General features: G+C 40.6%; 1 protein-coding gene across 6 annotated transcripts in view; it reads left to right on the top strand.

Moving 5' to 3' along the window:
* The window catches only part of Phactr2 (phosphatase and actin regulator 2), a 265,333-nt gene that overhangs the window by 177,873 nt on the left and 66,549 nt on the right, over positions 1 to 20,911 (top strand). For all 6 annotated transcript variants that reach the window (XM_037200469.1, XM_037200465.1, XM_037200467.1 and 3 more), the window contains exon 2: positions 1,252 to 1,419. In XM_037200469.1, coding sequence (XP_037056364.1) covers positions 1,252 to 1,419 — 168 coding nt within the window. The remainder of the gene's footprint in view (positions 1 to 1,251; positions 1,420 to 20,911) is intronic.

The following is a 20,911-nucleotide window of genomic DNA, read 5'->3' as shown; positions in this document are numbered from 1 at the left end:
TTTGAATGTACTCACGTTGTTTATATGAATGGATTTATGCAATGGTTTTAGCAAGAGTCATAATGGAAAGCGTAAGTCTACCCTACCTTCTGCTAAGGGGAGGCCTTTGCTATACAAATTTTATTTTAATTTGTTTTCCCCATTAATATTTATTGTGAAAGTTTCCAAAACTTCAGAGAAGATGAAAGACTTGAACCCTCCATGTATCTGCCGCCTAGATTCAACACAACATTTTGTGTTGCTCTTAACTAATTATGTATTTGTTTGTATATCCATTTTATAAAAAGAATGAGTGCTGTTTTAGTAAATTTAGTAATACTATGGTTTGTCATTGTGGGCTGCTTCTAGGATTTGGAGTTGGGGTTATATAAGCCATTATTATCTCTTTCTGTTTAGAACACAGTGTAAGGCAACTTCAGAATGTGCCTTTCTTCTGAATGATAAAATACTGAAGGCATATGAAATAATGGATTGTCACATGCAATACCCACATTTCCTACAAATTTCTTCTTGTTAATGATAACTATCAGTTTATTTGAGGCTGAAAACTTCTCTGTAACAGAAGCACACTGTGGTGTTAGTATTATAAAACAGTTTAGCTACCTGGCGCCAAACTTTCTTTTTCTTTTTCCTTTTTTTTTTTTTTTTGCGTTTTCAAGACAGAGTTTCTCTGTGTAGCTTTTGGAGCCTGTCCTGGAACTCACTTTGTAGACCAGGCTGTCCTCGAACTCACAGAGATTCACCGGCCTCTGCCTCCCGGGTGCTGGGATTAAAGGCGTGGGCCACCACTGCCCAGCCCAAATTGTCCTTTGTGAAGGAGAAACCATGGTTTTCCCAGTGCCATGACTGTGAAGTCCGTAGTTGAGAATGCTGAGCTCACCATGGAGGAGCATCCTGTTTCAGGAATTCTGAGAGTACTGGATTTCTGCACAAAGTATTGATATATTACTGCAGATGGGCTCTGCTGTGGTTCACGGGCCTTTATTTGTCTGGCCCTAACTATTATGTAAGTTTTGCACTCTTTTTCTGTTTCCCCAAAATGATTACCTAGGGGGACTATAACTGATGATTGATTGAGTCCCTGATTGATATCAAGGGAATCCTACCAGCTGCAGGATGGGACAAAACAGATTTTATGTGAGATTCCAAAGAGCATAGGCAAGGTTGCTGTTAACAGTCCAAGAAAAGACAGATAGTATTGTCTCAAACTTTTATTGCAACTTTTCTCTGACTTCATTTTTCTTTATACAGTGGATGGACTAGACAAAGCCTCCATAGCAAACTCAGATGGCCCCCCAGCGGGTTCCCAGACACCTCCCTTCAAGAGAAAGGGGAAGCTCTCCACCATTGGTAAGATCTTCAAGCCTTGGAAATGGAGGAAGAAGAAGACCAGCGACAAATTCAGAGAAACCTCAGCAGGTACGATTGCTATCACAGTTGCAAGATGGAGATGTGGTTAGCATTTTCAGCCAGTCGAACATTTGGTTTTAGGGGAGTGTTTTTTTCTGAAAGAATGTGAGTTTGTGTTTAACATGAAATGATTTCACTTAAAGATCAAACAGTTCAACCTTTCTGGCTGCCCCTAAGTTGTTCTGACTTTGGCTTTCTCATGTAGCCTGACATTAAAATACACTTTTGTCCATTCATAGAGGTAACAACATGTGATGAAGCAGAGGGACAGTGAAAGGTTGGAGGTGGAGATGGTATCTGTCAGTGTCATGGTATCAAACACCCATTTTTTTCATACATACATAGTCATATGCTTTCTACCTACTGCTACTAATAGAAACATATTTATTGATTAAAACTTTAGTCTTCTTTAAGCAGGATCTTGTTACAGGCTGGCCTTGAATTTACTACATAGCCATGGCTAGCCTTGAACTCCTGATCCTCCTGACTTCACCCCCACATGTTAGGATTATAAGGGTGTACGACCACACCTGGCCCAGAACTTTTTTTTTTATGTCTTCTTTGTTGTGTTTTGTTTTGTTTTTTCCAGAGACTGGATGAAGGAAGTGTTGATGTATTTGCTGTTTATAATAATTTCCCATCACATCCTTAGAACGAAGCAATAGTTTCTGTCTTAGAAAAGATGATGGGAAATTACTTTATTGTCATTTACTTTATGGATTTATTAAACATCTAGAATTACATTGGGGTGGGCATGGTGACGTGAGCACCAACCCATTAAAGGGGGATATAGGAGGACTGTGAGCCTGAGTATAGTGAGACCCTAAACTGAAGTAAAAGAATGGATGACAAGCAGACCCTGTATGAGAAAAAATAAATAAATCAAAAGAATGTCATTGTTTGGTACCTTTTACATGGAAGTGTGGGGAGAATTAGTTTTGATTGTAAGCTCAATTTCAACAAATGCTAGGTGTCCATGGAATTTGTTTGAGGACAAAAATGCGTTTATCTCTTGATATAAGTTTGGCTTTCTTCATGCTTACTATCCAAAACAATCCCTTTATCAAAATTCCCCATGTGTGCAGGATCACAGAGGAGATCTTATTGGTCTATGTAAGACTACCCTTGTGTCCTTGAGCTGTGAAACAGAAAATGCTAGACACAGCACAAGTGTGTGTAACAGGAAAACCAAGGATCCCTAGAGACATGTGTCCCTGCTTCACACTCAGATAGAAAATCTGAGTATTTGCTATCTAATGAGCAATAATGATACCTAAGAATTGTTTCAGAATTGCCTTGAAGAAAGGAAGTTATAAAAATGGGGTGGGGGTGGGGTGTCAGAAGTTGACATTTGTAGACAATGTGCTCCAGAGTTTGTCGTTGTTTTGTTTCTACTGGTTGATATTTGGAAATATCTGTAATAAAAAACAAGTAGAAAGATGATAGAGACCTGGATTGGCACAAAATGGATACTGAGACCTCTTGCATGTCTAAGGGCTTCCTGGATTAGAAACCAGTGGAAGTTGGTGGACAGTGTGCTGAGTGATGACCACTAAGTGATTTTTCTTTCTACCCAACACTAGATGACCCAGATCAAACCAGCCTCTGGGCCTCATTTTCTTTGTTAAAATTGGAATTAGATGAGCTGAATTCTAAGGTGTTTTTCTTCCAGATTCTGTTGTTGGACATCAGGGAGACTCTTGGCTTTCTAGTTCCTGGCTAGACATCTGTTATCCCTGCTTCTTGGGAGTAGACTGAACCACATTGCCCTTCTGAAGTGCTCTCCTCTCATGTTTTCCCAAGCATTGCTAGCATCCGGCTCTCCAAGTTACCATGGTTACTCGAGATGGGAGTAATTCTCTGGACTATCACATTAAGATGTTGAGAGAAGACAGGCTTTCAGTTATCTGTGTTGCCCTTTATGTAGATCTGAAGCTACTGATGTTTCTCTTTAGAGAGGACATCTGCAGAGAATCTCCTCTTTCTCTTTTTTTCATTATTTATTTGAATTATAAAATAGTTTTCACCACACTTGTATGTTTATCTTAAGGCTTTAATTTCTATTGAGACCTGGAGAAGTAGCCATGAAGCTTAAACAAAGACACCAAAAGGGCTGAGACTATAGCTCGGTGGTAGAGTACTTGACTGGTATCATCCATGAGGCTAAGCTCAGTTCTTAGCACTTAAAATGGGGTAGCGGCTTTTTTTGTTTTCATGTTGAAGAAAGATATAACCAAAAAATGGAAGTAACCAAGAAAAATGGTGTCTTCCTTGAAAAAGCTATTTCAAATAATGAAATCAGGCTGTTTGAACATGACATAGACCACACACAGTCTTGGCAAGATCTTCCACAGTATCTGGGACTGGGAGAGAAGGTGGGAGAGAAAACTCACTCTTCAGTGTCGGTCCCTTGCAGCCCTAGGCTGATGATATTCGCCGTGTTCCAAGGTCAGTGATAATATATCGCCTTTCCCAGACCAGCGGGATATTTAGGTAGCAGAAGATAAGCTGTAACGTGAATTTGTGGGTGCCATTTTCATTGCATGTGGTGACAGGAGTCTCAACCTTGGTCTGTTTTAGTGGTCCTGAGCCAACAATGCTTCGGGATGCCCCCTTTAAAGCTCAAAGAAGCATCTTACCTATGAGGCCGACTGAGTCTGTACACGGACTTTCAGTTCCTTGCCTTTGTTCCTAAGCAGAAACGTACCTGTAACTCGGACTCGTTCTCCAGGCCAGGAGAACACCGCTCTTTTCCATCCATAGTCATGTGTACCTTTGTGGCACGACATATTCTGAGAAATATGCCATTAGCCTGGGACATCACAGCCTACACAAACTGGAATGGCGGCCGTGTCCCGTGAGCTCGGCTCCACCCCCAACCCCCTTCCCGGAATACCATTTCCACACCCATAGCATTTCTGCTGTGTCTCATCTTGTACATGAGGCCTTCCTCGGTCTCCCCTAAGCTCAGATTGTTTCCCTTCCTTCCCTTTAGAATCCAGAATGTCATTTCTGTTTCTTTCCGTTCCAATTCTTTCCCCCTGTTGTGTTGTAAGGCAACAGATACAAGTATAACCTCGGCATCTTTGTTTCTTTGTTGGTTTCCTTCAGTCCCAGGGATTAAAACCAGGTCCTCTCGGGAGCTAGACAATCACTCTACCACTGAGTGATTATATCCACAGCCCTTGGCTTTTTAAACATCTTGTGTCTCCCAAATGCCAAGCGCGCAGGCAAGACCCGCAATCTAAACACGGTTATTCCTCTGACTGCTCCGCTCTGTCTCCTGTTACCATCAAAACCAGATGTTTTGAAAAGAGCCCACACCTGCTGCTTCCATTTTCTCCCCACACTCAGCACCCATCTCCAGAGAAGGTGCTGCTCTACACCACGAGGAAAGACAGGGAATGAGGGAGGTCATGTGCAAAAGCTCTGTGCACATGTACACTGTATCCCGGGCGCTGTAAGAAGACCTCATCTCAAAAGACACACAGCAATCAAACAAGCAAAAAAGTAACTAGGGGAAATTTCTCTTTCCTCACTTTTGCCCTTATTTAAAAGCAGACTGTTCTCCTAGATAAAGAAAATCAAGGCTTAATCTCCATGAGCGCTGTGGTCTCCGTGCGCTGTTAGTAATGGCAAAGGCATGCCTGTGGAGATTTTCAGATAGTGTCATTGTAAGTTGCAGCATTCTAGGAATCAGAATAACTTGGAGAGAGCCATCTGGCAAAACCCTGAAGTCACTGAGAGTGCTCTTACGGTACCTAATAATAATCGCTTTTATTGACTGTTGTTACGTACCACATTCTGCTCCAAGAACTCCATTCAGATTGGCTCCCCGAGTCATGAGAGCAACTTTAAAAAGTTCAAGCGATGTGACACCCACTTCCACTACCAAGGAGTCTTGGCCTAGGATAACCAGCCCACTTCCCTCTGGAAATAGGAGTCTGGAAGCAAAAAGGCACCTCGGCCCACACTTTCAACAGTTTCCTTACACTGTAGCCCTGTAAGGTAACTTCCTGCACAGATCGGTAATGATCAGGCCTGGGTAGGTCTCACTAACACATAGGTTTGCCTCATTGGTCAGCTTTTGCTGTAAGACGGATTTGGTCTGAGTAAATTACTTTGGTTCCGCTTGGCTGGCCCGATTTTCAGCAGTGCGTGTTCAGAAACACGGTTGGCAAGGATCAAAATTATGTTTGGTCCTAGAAAAGCATAATATTCTCTGTAACCATGGAAGCATAATATTGCTGCCCGGGATTATTTTCCATATCTGCAGAAAAAGGATGAAAGTGAAGGGATTTCTCAGAGATGGCTCAGGCCTCGTTAAGGCCTGCTCTGGTTCTATAAATACCTGGAAGCCATTTGATTCTTACCTCTGATTCCACTGAGAAAGCAGATGTGCTGTCATGTAGTACTCATCTCCACACCATATTTGAACAGCAAGACAGAATCTGCCCTGTTTCTCAATGTACTATAGCAGGGCAGAGTTCCATAACTAAGCAATAGGCACACAGCAACCAGGTCCACACATAGTTCCTTAACATTTCCATCTGTGGCATGCCTGCCATGGGAGTAGACAGTGGTGGCCCTGTCACAGACTCTCGTCCACTGAGGTCAACTCCCTTCTCTTTTCAATCGCCTAGTAGGAAGCAGAAAGTCAGCTCAAATAGGCATGTAGACTATCGGTGAGTGAGTAGAGAAAAATATAGCAAAGAGTTGAAAGTGGGCTATAGGGGGAGATTATTAAAATGGAGTGGTCAGGGATACGTCATGGGAAAGAAAAGCCCCGTGAGAAATCCTGTTGAGGAATTACACGAGTTAGAGATCATATGCACACCCTTCTGTCACCAACGGTGTTAACATAGGGCTGTCCTTCTTTATGCATCATCTCCAATGGCCACAATGCTTGACGCTCATGCAGCTGCTGGCTCTTACCTCATCTGCTACCAGCACTGTGTCTAGGAGATGGATATGGGTTAGGGAGAGCCAGGCCTGAGGACGCTGGAATGACTGTCTCCTTTCCATCTGTGTCCATCACCTGTGGCACGTGTTCACAGGAACCCCATCCATGAGCTCTCTTCCTCAGTGTGGTCCATTTCTCTTGTCGCCGTGATGATTGTAGTTTGAGTTCCCTTTCATCTGTGAGCATTTCTCTTCATCATCCCTTATCTACATAATTTTTCTACTCCTACGTGTCTTTCATTTTTTTCCAGTTTAGAGCAAAGGAAGGCGTTTCCCAACTTCACTCACACTCCCTTTTAGCGAGAAGACTATTTATAATAATGGATTGAATGGGGGGGGGGGAGAACACTTCAGTGATCTCCAAACTATGGGTCTCACAGTTACCAGGGATGGTTTGGGCAGCACTACTTGGAAGCATTCTTTGTGAATTGTCCCTAGAAATGGGGCTTTTCCTTGAGTACTGACCTATGCCAAACATGTCAAACCCTTACCCTTCTAGGAAACACATGGTATTTTGCCTTGTTCAGATTTTTTTTTTTCCTGCTCTGCCTCTCTGCTGCTGCTACAGATCAATGAACTTTGAATCCCTCAGGAAAATATATTTACTCCCTGTGGCCACAACAGTGTGCACCTCTGAGATCTTAGAATCAACTGTAACATGGCTTTTGGGAGCACAGATGTGCAAAGATTCCTGAATATGTAACCAGAGCCTTCCAAAAAGGTCATTCATTGTTTTGCTTTTCTTTTGGGTGTGTGTGTGTGTTTTACAATTCTAAGAATTTTAATATGTGAATAGTCTTGCCCAACCACTTCCAAAGTTAGGATACATCACTGCCAACTCGCTGCTCCACAACCCAAATCGTCCTCATGCTGCCTTTTATAAGTGTGAATCAACCTCTCCCACTACATTTTGGCTACTGTAGGTCAGTTCTTTATTCAGTCTGTTTGTTTTTTTTTTAAAGCACTAATGCATTCCTTCTAAAACTTAAAAAAAAAAAGTAAAATTCATACAGAAGCACAAAAGGCCCCAAATGACTAAAGCAATCCTTAGCAGAAAGAACAACGCTGGAAGTATCACAATCCCTGATCTCAAATGATAATGGAGGAACCTGAAGAGGTGACTCAGGAGTCAGAGCATGCACTGCTCCTGCAGCTTGCAGAGGATTGGAGTTCCATTTCCAGCACCCACATCAAGTGGCTGACGACCACCTATTCCTGCATCAAAGAATTCAGCGCCCTCTTCTGGCTTCTGCAGGCACCTGCACTCACATGCACATACCCAAGCAAGCGTGCGCGCGCGGCGCGCGCACACACACACACACACACACACACACACACACTTTTTAAAAATCTTCTGATTATATTACAGAGCAATAATAACAAATACCATGGTGCTGGCACAAAAACAAACTCAAAGACTGAGAAGACCATAAATAAACCTATACAATTACAGCCAGCTGATATTTATTTAACAAGGCTGTCAGAAACATACATTCCAGAAAAGACAGCTGCTTTAACCAGTTGTTCTGGGAAAACTGGATTTTCATATGTGAAGCAAAAAATTAGATGAATATTTCTCACCCTGCACAAAAAATCAATTCAGAATGGATTAAAGATCTTAATATAAGATCTAAAATTTTGAAACTGCTAGAGGAAAATATAGGCAAAACGCTTCAAGATATACGGGCATAGGCAAGGATTTTCTGAACATACTCCAATAACACAGGAAATAATATCAAGAATTAACAAATGGGACTACATGAAATTAAGAGGTATCTACACAGCACAGAAAACAACCACCAGAGCGAAGAGGCAGCCTACAGAATGGGGGTGGGGTGGGGAATCCTTACCAGCTACACATCAGCTAGGGATTAATATCCAGGATATATAAAGAAACAATCAAAATCAAATATCCAAACCACAAATGTTCCGATCGAAAGCTGGTCTAATTAACTATATAAACAGTTCTCAAAAGCCAGAATACAAATGTCCAGTAAATACTGGGAAGATGTTCAACATCTTTAGCCATCAGAGAAATGCAAATGAAAACTGTTTTGAGACTCCATCTTACCCAAGCAGAATGGCTAACAAGAAAACAAATAATAATAGATGCTGGCAAGGATATGGGGAAAGAAGAACCCTTACTCACTGATGATGAGAATGTAGACTTATATGACCATTACAGAAATCAGTATGGAGGCTCCTGAACAATAAACAAACAAACCTGAAAATGGGACTACTATGGACTGAGCCATCCCAGTCTTGGGTAAGGGCTCTAAGGAAACACATGACAAAGACTTGCACATCCATGCTTATAGATAAAATATTTACAGTTGTCATTAAGTGGAACCAGCCTACACATTCATCAGTATATCAATGGATAAAGATAGGCAACCCTAGAGAGGAATTCCAGACTCTGCATGTCTTCTTCCATATGGGGGACCTAAATTTTATATTTTGTATATGTGTGAGTGTGTGTTTGTTGTTCAAAAACTAGAAAGTGGTTTGTGGGAGATCTTAATGATGACTGAAATACGGAGAGTAACAGAATACATGCAATAGAAAACTGAAAGTAGAAGACTTAACTGGGAGAAGAAATGGAACTAGCTGCTGTTAGGGAGGTGACATGAGAGGCCAGTTCCAAATAGAAACAGAGTGTATTGAATATGTGTGTAAACATGCCATGAAGAAACATACGGCTTTGTAAACTAACCTAAAAAGTCAACAACAAAGGAAAGGATACTGTCATTCAGTATTAAATTAGGAGTCTGGTGACTTTCTCTCAACACAGCCCCTTTGGCCATTGATCAGTATATCCTGCAGGCGTCCATCTTCAGTTTTTGCTATTAAGTGGTATTTTGTGGTATGATTTCGTTCTGTGATCTGCCTAGCCATTCACCTGAGAAAGGACAGGGTAGTTGGTTCCTGTTGGGAGTAAGTATGGCTGAATCTACTATAAAATTCTTAGATAAATTTCTGTGGACCAGAGTTTTTACTTGTTAGGGGGAAATATGTAGGAATGGGTCCTATGTTGAGTGTGTTTAACATTAGAACAATTACCAAACATTTTCCAGAGTTTTCCTTTTCTGCCGGCAGTATAAGACTGTTCCGGTTGCTCCACATTATTGTCAGAATTTTTTTTTTTTTTGTTGTTGTTGTTTTTTGAGGCAGGGTTTCTCTGTGTAGCTTTGTGCCTTTCCTGGAACTCACTTGGTAGCCCAGGCTGGCCTCGAACTCACAGAGATCCACCTGGCTCTGCCTCCCAAGTGCTGGGATTAAAGGCGTGCGCCGCCGCCGCCACCACCGCCCGGCTTATTGTCAGAATTTGATATCGTTGTTATTGTTTGTTATTTTAGTGACAAAAAATTCATAAATCACTAGGAATGGTGATGCTTACCTGTGACCCTTGAACACAGGATGATGAGTCAGGAGTAGCTATAAAGCTGAAGGCTAGCCTGGGCTACAGAGCAAGACAGTGTCACCCACAAATGATCAAATTTACTCTGTTAACTATTTTTAAATGTACAGTAAAGTCAATCTCAAGTAGTTTTACATGATTAGGAAACCAAGTCTCTGACCATTTCGTCTTGCAGAACTGAAGCTCTACCTATTCAACAACTATCACCTGTCTTCTGGCTACCAGCCTTTGTATTTTCTATAAGTTGACATTATTGGTATTTGAAATGAGGTCTCACTACATTGCTCAAGGGTTCAAGCCACCATCAGGGCTTCATTTTAGGTCACAGGAATTTTTCTTGCTTTTGTAAAGCTTTTATAATTTTATGTCATACATATTTAGGTCAATTTGGGGGTAATATTCATCTCAGGTATAATGTTTGATATGCATTTCTAGTCATTTCAGTCTTATTTGCTGGGAAAAAAACAATTTTTTTTCTGTTGAATCACCTTTCTACAACTTCAAAACACCTCTTTGAGAAAGGTCAGCTTTAGTCTTCTGGCTCATTTTTATGGTTCAGTTAGTTTTTTCTCAGTTGAGTTTTAAGATGACCTTATATTTGCTAGACACATTGCCCTGGTCGGGTGTTGTTTGGATATATTCTCTCCCAGTCTGCACCATGCCTCTCCATTTTTAACGGGGCCTTTTATAAAGCAACAGTTCTTCATTTTGGTGGTGCACAGATCCTCTCTCCTTCTCTTTCTGGGTTGTGTTTTCCATGTCTTGGATGGACTCTGAGCAATGCTTGCTGGAGAGACTCATCTCCTCCACAGTGACTTGCTTTTACACCTTTGCAAAGTTAATTGGCCACATATGTGGGATCTATTTCTGGACTCACTGTTCTGTTCTCCTAATCTCTGTGTCTGTTCCTTCACAAATACCAGACTTTCTTCATTACTGTAACTCTTAAGCCTGAAAATTAGTTAGTGTGGTTTCTCTTAACTTAATTCTTCATTTTACAACTATTTTAACTAGTCAACTTTCTTTGCCTTCTCATTTAAACTTTTGAATCAGCTTACTTATATTCTAGAAATGTCCCTGATGGGATTTTTGTTGTTGTTGTTGGAATTGCATTAACTCTGTACTGAAGTGTGGATGTATTTGATTGAGGGCTTCTTTTCTGTGTTGAATCATCTACTCTGTGAACTGATGTGCCTTTCCATTTAATCAACACTTTCATTTCTCTCATCAACATTTTGAAGTTTTGAGAAGACCATGTTAAGTTTATAATTATGTGTTTTCTTTTTTTCAGCTATTGCAAATCATATGTATTTTAAATGTTTCTAAATGTCGATTTCCATTGTTCATCCAAGTCTATAGATGATATATGACTGTATATATATTCACATTTTGAGAGTACTGTGTGACTAAGCCGTCTGTGGATAGAAATGGTTGTATTTCTTTTTTTCCTTGTCTGTGTGCCTTTTCTTGCCTTCTCCCCCCATAAGCTAACATTTCTGCTCCAATAGAAAGTAAGTGATGAGAAAGGGCATCCTGGCCTGGTTCCCAACTGTACAGGGAAAATATTCATTAAGTGTGTTTACTGAAGGCTTATTTTATGTGAACTTTATCAAGCTGAGGAGTTCTTCATATTTCCTGGTTTGCTGAGATATTTATTACATATGAATAGATATTAGATTTCTTTTTTTTTTTTAAATTTAAAATAAAAAAGTGTTTGCATGTAAGTCCATGCATCATGTGTGTGTTTGGTGCCTACAGAGGTCAGAAGAGAGCATCGGATCACCTGGGACTGGAGTACAGATAATTGTGGGCCGGGGCGGGGGGGGGGGCATGGGTATCAAACCCAGGCCTTCTAGAATAGCAACAGCTGCTCTTAACTACTGAACTATCTCTCTACCCCAATATTGGATTTCTTGAATGTTCTTTCTGTACTAAAAGCTCACACATGGGCTTTCTTCTTTAAAATAGTATTATATTTGGTTACATTGATATATTTTTAAATATTGAACCAGTTTGTTTTCATTCCTGGAATATGACTCCACTGAGTTATGTTTCCCGCACACACACACACACACACACCCCTTCTCTGTTTTTATTGGGTAACTCTTTAACTATTGGTGATATTGATCTATAGGTTTCTTTTCTTATAAGTACAACTCTCTGGTTTGGATACTGGAGTGACACTGATCACATAAAATGAACCGGCAGGTGTCCCTTCCTTCTACTCCTGGAAGGAAGTTCATGGCACTGGTGGTATTTCTTCTTCCAATGTTTGGTCAAATTCACCAGTGAAACAGTCAGAACCTGAAGGGATGAAAGTCTGCCTCTTCACTTTCTTTAATAGCAATAGGGCCATGCGAGTATTCTATTTCATCTTAGGTGGGTACTGGTGGCCACTGGGGTGCTTTCCAGTGGGAGGCCGAGCAAGACTCTCTCTTGATTCCTTTACTTTTAACTGACTACCTCTCCTCCTTCAGTGAACTCCGTCGTGCACGCTGCCTTCTCAGTGGGGTTGCTCATTTCTCTTTCTCTCTAGCACCCGTGTTGTTTTTTCAACAGCCTTGATGAGAGGTGATTCACATACCATGCGGTTCACTCATCTAACATTTGTAGCAATTTTTTAGTGATTTTCAAAAGCTGTGTAATCAACACCACAGTCATTCTTAGCATTCCATCACCTTAGAAAGGAATCCCATTCCCACTAACACTCCTCACTCCCTCCCATCTCCCCAGCTCTGCTCTCTGCCTGTTCTTGACATTTCATGTAAATACCCAACAATAAACGTGTGCTATCTTGTGACTGATGTTGCCTACTTAGCATGATGGTTTCAAGACCACCCTTCTAATAACAGGCACCAGTACTTGGTCTTTTCCAACTGTTAACAGTTGTACAGATATAATGTATTTCATTCGTTGGGTGATAGACTTAAGTTGTTTCTGCTTTGGGCTATAACAGGTAATTCTTAGATGAGCATTTGTAGGTAGGTCCTTGTGTAGATGCACATTTTCACTTCTCTTGGTTGTTTACCTATGAGTGGACTAGTCGAATCTTATGACAGCTTGCTGTTTAACATTTTGAAGACTGTTTTCCAACATAGCTACACCATTTACTGTCCCCCGTACATGGTGCAATCCAGTTTGTCTACGTCTGGCCTACATTTGTTATCAGTCTTCTTTTATCCTCAACATCATACAGGCTGTGAAGTTATTTCCAGAGCACTCTTAGTTCTTTTTCTTCCTTACTCTTTCAAGCAAAAGTTGCCTTCCAGCAGAGATTTTTCTTGGAAGTTTTCTCCAAGTCATGGTCTCACTGTGTATATGTAGCTTGAGCTGGTTTTGAACAAGATCCTCTTGCCTATCTGACAAGTGCTGGGATTACAGGCATGCACATCATGCCTGGCTAAGGGCAGGGATTTTCAAGTTCTCTGGCGAAGATCCTAAGGCTACTAGAACAGTCCTTGGCTTGTATTAGACATTCAGTAAATGTTTGTGGAATGAATGAACAAAAGCCCTGATCCCATTCCACACACAGAGTATTTGCAAATGAACCTTTTTTAGTTTGGGAAGTTTAGAGGACAGGAAATAGACTTATTTTCAAACCTTCTTTAGGTCATATCACAGAGTTGTCCAATAAAGACTGAAGGAACCTTGAAAGGCCATAATAAATAGAGTGAATATTTCACCAGCTTGATGGATAGAATTGGACCTGCTCTTTCATTAATGAGTAAAATACTTAAGCATATATATGGTGCTATGTATGGCAATATGAAAGTCATTGTAGAGACTGATTGGCAAAAGGGAGGCAAGCCGGGATTTTATTCTAGTTCAATCATTGTTTACCTAACTGTGTATGTTCTAACTGAGCCTCTCAGACCAAGTGTGTATAAGAAATGCTGTGGTTCAAAGAGATAATACATGTATGATAATTTTATCATACATACATAAAAAAAACTCTAATATTGTTTTCCTAGAGATAGACGGTTGTGCTAAAGTAGACTCTTTTTATATCTAATAGATAGGAAATATACTTGATCTTAGTTGTTTACTGGATGGGGTGTAGGATCATCATGAAAGCAAAGCTCTGGACATGTCTATGAGAGGTTTTCTAGACTGGATTAAATGAGGTGGGAGGACCTACCCTAACTGGAGGCAACACCATCCCATGGGCTACGGTTCTGGACTGGATACAAAGCAGAAAAAAAGCTGAGCACCAGTGCTTATTGCCCTTTGCTTCCAGGCTGGGAGCTCAACTGGACAACTACGTCATGATTCTGCTACCAGGCCCTGGCTGCTATGATGAACTGACTGCCCCTCATACCCAACAGTTCCTTTTCCCATTACCTTTGTCCGTCGGGGTATTTTGTCACACTAAGAAGAGTAATGGAATAACATACCAGGGAGAGCAAGTATTTATTACCCTTTGGTTTTGTTCCTCCTTGATTCAGCTTTTCTATATATAGGTAGATGGGAGGAATTAGTAGAGCCTTACCTTTCATTTACAGACCATGCATTATTTATGGCCATCTCTCCTCATGGGAAAACCCACTTATGAGAAAGAGTACTATATGAGATATGTTGCTAGGCATTCATCACCATTGAAATCAGTGTCCTTACAAGTACAGGCAGAGTTTACCTTCTACAGATTCATAAAAACTATGACCTCTGTTTCCAAACAGAGTGAAGGGGCCTCCTTTGCTTCCTATGCATTCTGGAAAATGGGTTGTTATTCGTTTAATCCAAACTGAAGTTTGCATTTACTCTTGTGACTTCAGAAAGCTGACGAGTATTTCAAAGACTCAGTCTGTTCTGGATTGGGGGCGGGCAGTTTTTTGCTAGAGCAAGAGAACTCAGAGAAGCAAAACTTCTGAGCCTTCTAGGAAAACAGCCACAAAGAAGCCATTGATACTCGTGCTTTTTCTAAATTCTGGTTATAAGTGACATGTTAAAAAGCAATGTCCAGTAGACTGCAATTTATTATTGTTAACTGTCTTTAGTTTCTCATTCATTGCATTTGTTCCTTAGGTGGTAGGATGAAAAGGGGGTAATGTTCCCATCAACCTCTTCATTAAAAGGAGGCTTCCACTGGAGTTTTTACTGCTTTCAGAGAGTGGCTGACTGTATCCCTTACTTCAGTAGATTATTTCCCAATTTTATTGTCCTTTGGAATGGTGCCCACCTCAAGTACTTCGAAAAAGTACAACAGAGCTCCTTCTAGCCAGGTCTGAGGCCTCATATCAGGAAAGCCCATTACTGTGTTTCCTCTGTGTATTATTTCCCATCGTGATTTTGTTTTGTTTTTTTCATCCTGTGATACAAATCTGGTCCTTATCTCTGGGACTAAGTCCTGGAAAGTGACTGTTTTTTTGGCTCGAATATTTTCCTGATTTGTTTCCCATTTGGGATTTGTTGCCATCTTAATTCTCATTTCTTTTGTGGTAAGTGAAAAACTGTTACTCGTCTGGGCTCCAAACACTTCCTATCCCAAATTTTCTTCCACTACTTCCCAAGTCTAGACTGTCTAAGTCTTGAAACTGGTTCTCATATGAGTTTTTGTTGTTGTTGTTGTTCCAAAATATAAGGGCTTAGTAACGCCTACTGTTGGAGGGGCCATTGAAAGGCTGGGTAAGAAATATAAGGGAACATAAGACATGATAGGAAAGAAGGGTGGACACAAGAAAATCATGCAAAAAATTACTATGTGTCAGTGTGTTTGAAAAAAAATCTTTTTAAAGTGTTTCATCTCAGAATTTATGTAGAGTTCTATAGTCCAAAAATTGTTTTAAAGTTTAATCTTTAAAAAGCATAATGGAAGTGTGCATGTGTGCGTGTGTGCGTGCGTGCGTGCGTGCGTGCGTGCGTGCGTGTGTGTGTGTGTGTGTGTATCAGCCACTTTTATGTACAAGTCTGTAGGGTTCAGTGCATTTACGTGACCATGCAACAGATGTCATGACATTTTTCAGGGAACTCAGACTTTTACCTGTTGGACAACTGTTCTCCATTTTCCCTCCCCTTCCTCCTATAATTTGTTTTTAAAGAAAACTTCCAATGAGTCAAGTACAGAATCCTAATGATAACAGCTGAAGTGAAGTTTTCCAGTTCAGCTCAGTCCTAAGAAGTTTAAATAAATGGAACCTCATATGGATTGAAAATGTTCCCATGGGATACTTTGCTATATAGGTAGCATTATGTTTTGGTTTTGAGGCATAAGCTTTATCCCATTACTCATTTGAGGCTCTTTTGATGAGTTGTCTTAATGTAGGAGAGATATGTTGATATCAGTAACAATGATAGCTAATCCTCACTTTTACTGTATTCGGTGCTGTTGTATTTGTTTCTTGTTTGTTTGTTGTTTGGTGTGCCGTGGCATGAATGTGGAGGTGAGAGAACAACTTTCAGGAGTCACGTCTCTTCTGCTGCTATGGGACTGAACTCAGGTTGTCAGACATAATGGCAAGGCACTGGCCTTTACCCACAGAGCCATCTCATCAGTCCGGAAAGGCTGTTTGAAATGCTTATCATCTTCCCTTTTGTTCCATGAGATGTATTACATTTGTAATCCTAATTTTGTCAATGAATGAGTGAGGAGGTGCAGAAAATTTAAAGAAGGTTGATCTCGGTTCCAGAGCTTGTTATCAAAAACATGTATTTGAACATTGTCGTTCTGGCGTGGGTCTCTATTCCTTCTTTTTATTCCTGTACTGCGATGCCTTCTGGTTAATATTCATATCAAACTGATCATCTCAGTGGGATAAAGTGAAAGGGATAGACAAATGTATTTGGGAGGGAGTTGGAGGTGAATAAAAATGTAATATTTAGGTGATCTGTGGTTTGTACCAGTTACTTTATGTTTTAGTCACCTAGAATGATCTATTCAGTAGGTTCTAATTATTCATTCCATGCCCAGGGACAAAGCCTCAGGACAGCATGGGAGCTTGCCTCACCTGCTAATAAATCATAAGGTCTAGATGTAGAAACAGACTCATTCATAAGAGATAAGACTCTGTCTTACATAGAAGTGTTTTTGCCATGCAGAAGTCTATTAAGCATAAAAAAGCCATAAGCTATTATATACAAATAATAATTTTATAATTCTATGTAAATATTCTATAGAAGTCTGAACTATACATAACATTTCTACATATAGAATGGCTTCATCATGGAACACTCAAGTCCTTTTAAGAATGTATATGTGTGCACATAATATATAGCAGTGTTGTTCTGTTGTATATATGTAGGATGATATCATCCTATGCTACATAATAAGAGAAATATGTTTTTCTGGTTTGTGTCCTGTGTTATGGCCTTTCTATCCTCAAGAGAAATAAAGAGATCCTGATATCACTGTAAAAATCAGAGACTCTGAAGCAATGGGAAGGGAAGTTGAGCAAAAGCATGACTTCAATGTTACAGGGTGGCTTTGCTGTGAAACTTTAGTTATTATGATCTTAGCCACAGCGAAGCCCTGCTTGTATTTACTTACAAAAATGAAACCTTAATTTGGAGGGCCTTTGTCCTATTCCTACAAACACAGACAGAAGTGGATGCTTTTTATTTACCCACTTAGTCTAGGTCTGGGCAGCTTTTGCCAGGGGAATCCCGTTCTCTACAAATGCTGCCTCTCTGCTGTGAAGAGAGAGCTATGCAATATGGGCCAGAACATCTTCTTCATCTTGACATCTCCTCTGGTGGGATATCTATAGAAAGGGGGTAAACATTGATTAAGAAATTCCTTCTCTGGTCTCCTGACTTAGACTGGTTATTCTTTGTACTACGTGAGTTGCATTTTAGTATGCTTTGTTGTAACTGAATAAAACAAGCTCCGGGACATATGTACCTCCCTCTGTAAAAGAATAGCCTAAGCTATTAAAATTTCACACTTCACAGTACAGATTAGATGCTTACTGAATGTGAGTGTCTTAATCTGGATAGCCTGGTATGGCTGAAATCCCTTTCATATCTAATCTTGCTTGCCTTGGACAGCTGGTTCTCAAGGAAATAAGACAGCTCATGTTGATGAAAGCTCAAACATCTCCAAAACATGCAAGGCCTGTCTGAGTCCTGATCCGGGCAGTAGCATCCAGAGTTCAGGGGTGTACTCTCCACTAGTGGATGGCACTGACAATGGGTTTGAGAAGGCTTATAGCCATGAAGAGCTGAGATCACTTTCCAGTCTTTTTCTAGACAGCCTTCCTTACTGGAGGTCCAAGCACAATTATTCCAGGAGTGTCATCATCTTTATGACAAACATGAGTCCCCTCTCTTTGGTTGTGAAGGAACAAGAAGCAGAAAACGTGCATTTTCATTAAGCTCTTCACTAAGCTGAGCGAAGCTAACAGCGCCTATGCTGGTATTTATATTTCCCTTGGGCTTAGAGTCCGAGTGGAAGAGGGAAGGACAGCAGTAAGAGGCTCACGTAACACATGACTCTTGACCTCTAATCACCTTCCTGAGATTGCTAATACTTCCGGACCCCTTTGGAACAGAAGACTTACTCATTGTTTGAGTCCTGAGCCTCTGTCCTTTGCGAATAAAAAATGTAGGTGTTGAATTGGTCTACCGTAGCGGTTCCCAGACTTGCCTCCTTTAGCAACAGCCGTGAATTTTGGCTTCTTGGGTTGTGCAGGCCTCTCCTCTCGCCTTAGTCTTTTTTGTCAGCTTTAGTGCCTGAGTTTTAAAAATGTTTACACCCACTTGTTCCATGAAAAAGTACAATAAACGAAGCCACGAGAAAGGATCAGTTAATTTCTGATTCTCTTATCTTATGCCTCAGGGATTTCAAGTGTCTTGGTGGATGCCATAAAACTAGTCAGTGGTACAGCTTGGCCTAGATGGGGTAGCGATAGAGGATGGAGAAGTGATACAGTCCAACAGTGTAGCAAAGGCTATTATCGGTCCAGTTTGTGGTCCTTGTCTAAAATCTCTTAACAGACAGACTGGGCTAGGATTTCCATTATACAGGTTTCTTCTTCATGCCCGAGGTGGATTTAAAAAAAAAAAGTCACATTTGTAATATTTATTCTAAATACTTTTTTTTTCTTTTTGCCATTAGAACTATATATAGCCAGACTTTTGACAGTTAAATTTTTGCTATTTTAGAATTTAAATATCAAATCTTAAATCTAATTCTAATGCCTTATCATTCCACAGATATGCTCTAAACCATTTTTGGTCTAGATATATTCCAGATATATTCTGAAACTGATGGTCTCAAATAATTCTGTGTTGATAGTAATTTTTATTTCAAAGGAGTCCCTTTATACTTTGCTTTTTCTCATCTGAAACTCCTTTTCAATACTGAGATTTAGTTAACCAGAACTTGAGATCAGCTGTGCCTTGAGGACTTAAGTCATGTCTCCAGGACCTGTAATGGAATGCCAAGTTCTGGGGAAGCAGAAATGAGAGGATCTCTGGGGCTCTCTAGCCAGCCTAGCCTAATTGTGAGCTCCAGGCCAACGTCTCAAAGAGATTAGATGGTGTTACTGAGAAAGACCCCTGAGGTTATCCTCTGGCCTCTACAAACATATGCACAAATGCATACACACACATTTTCAAAAACAAGTCAGTTGCTTGGAGAATTAGGATGCAGTTAGATTGGAGTAGGCAGGAGACAGGAGGAGAGTAAGCATTTTAAAATGGAAATTGAATACATTTACTTATTTAGGGAGGAGGCATTCATGCTATGACATGCATGTGGAGGTCAGAGGACAACTTGTCAATTCCCTCCTTCCACCATGTGGGTCTGTGGGATCATGCAACCAAATATGATGCACAAATGCCTTTGCCAACCGGGCCATCTCACCAGCCCCAGGGAGCATTTTTACCTTAGCACTTCGTCATTTGAATTATGATATGGTCATACTGCCTAAAAATTATCTACTTACAGCTGATGTTTAAGAGCTATTCTATCTGATACCTTGAAGGAGAATGAGGAGGCACCACGTGCTCTTAGGGGAGCTGAATTCTGTGTAACCATCACTGTAGACTGGGGAATGCAACGATGGTCTTTTTGTTAGGTGTGCCTGAGTTCAGCCAGATCCCAGCAATTTGACTTGGAAATGTTTTTAGCCTCTCCAAGTCTCAAACCCTCGTTTGCATGAGGAAAATAAAAGTAGGTGCTTTACCCATCCTTCTGGGATACTGGACGGGGCCTAAAAATGTTCTCTAGATGACAAATAAAATAGATGATTATGATCAGGTTTCTTTGGGGGAAGTTGGGACACTAATTTCCCAATCTCCAAGGTCTCTCTCCATCTTCCTCTTTCTTAAGGCCTTTCTGAGTTGCAAACTAAGGCAGGAAGAGGGGCCTGTTTAGTTCTTCTTTCGTATTTCTACTCTGCAAGCATAGAGTCTTTGATCTCTGCTGGAAGGAAATTCAATGTAAAAATCTTCTGGTTGGGCAAAGCTCTTTTCTGCTTCTGAATCATAACAGCTGAAGGAAACAATTCATTGATTGATAGGAACAAAAAAATCCCAGGGGAATACAACCTACAGACCCCATGAGATACAGATACTTAAAAGCTATGGTTGCGAATCCTTTCCTCCCTGTTTGAGTCTATGTTCCTGTTTTGTTTTCTTTTCTTTTTAAACTTGAACTCTTTTTTTTGTGAAGGCAAAGCAGTCACCAGCAACTCTAGCATCATAGTAGGCTAGTTGTTCCAGCTCCAGAAGAAAGATAAAGTTTGTATTTCTTATTGTTCCAACCAATTTCCTGGGCTTGATCTTGTAGGTGCAACTTGAGTGGGTGTCCCTCTCTGGACCAATCACCAGAGTGCTATGAAGCCCAGAGCCCGAGGATGTTAACCTCACAAACAATAGGCATTAAAGCATGGAAGCAGGGGGAGTAATTTCCCAAATGGGAGAAAATAAATGACTATTTCTAAAAAGAAAAAAAAAGATAACTATGCTAGACATGTCCTCCCGCTCTCAGAACCCCTTTTCTCCCTGGTCCAAATAAAAGACATTGAGATTCCTAATAACTACACTGTGCAGTGTGACATTTTGTATATTACAAGGATAAAGCGTCAGGGTATCCACTAGGGTTGTGCAAATATGAAACACACACACACACACACACACACACACACACACACACACGAGTTTAGCAGTGAGCAAGGTACATGT

The sequence above is a fragment of the Peromyscus leucopus genome, chromosome 8a, assembly GCF_004664715.2.
Source record: "Peromyscus leucopus breed LL Stock chromosome 8a, UCI_PerLeu_2.1, whole genome shotgun sequence".
In the NCBI taxonomy this organism is placed as follows: Eukaryota; Metazoa; Chordata; class Mammalia; order Rodentia; family Cricetidae; genus Peromyscus; species Peromyscus leucopus.
The sequence above is the reverse complement of the archived record's forward strand: the minus strand, read 5'-3'. Positions and strand labels throughout refer to the sequence as shown.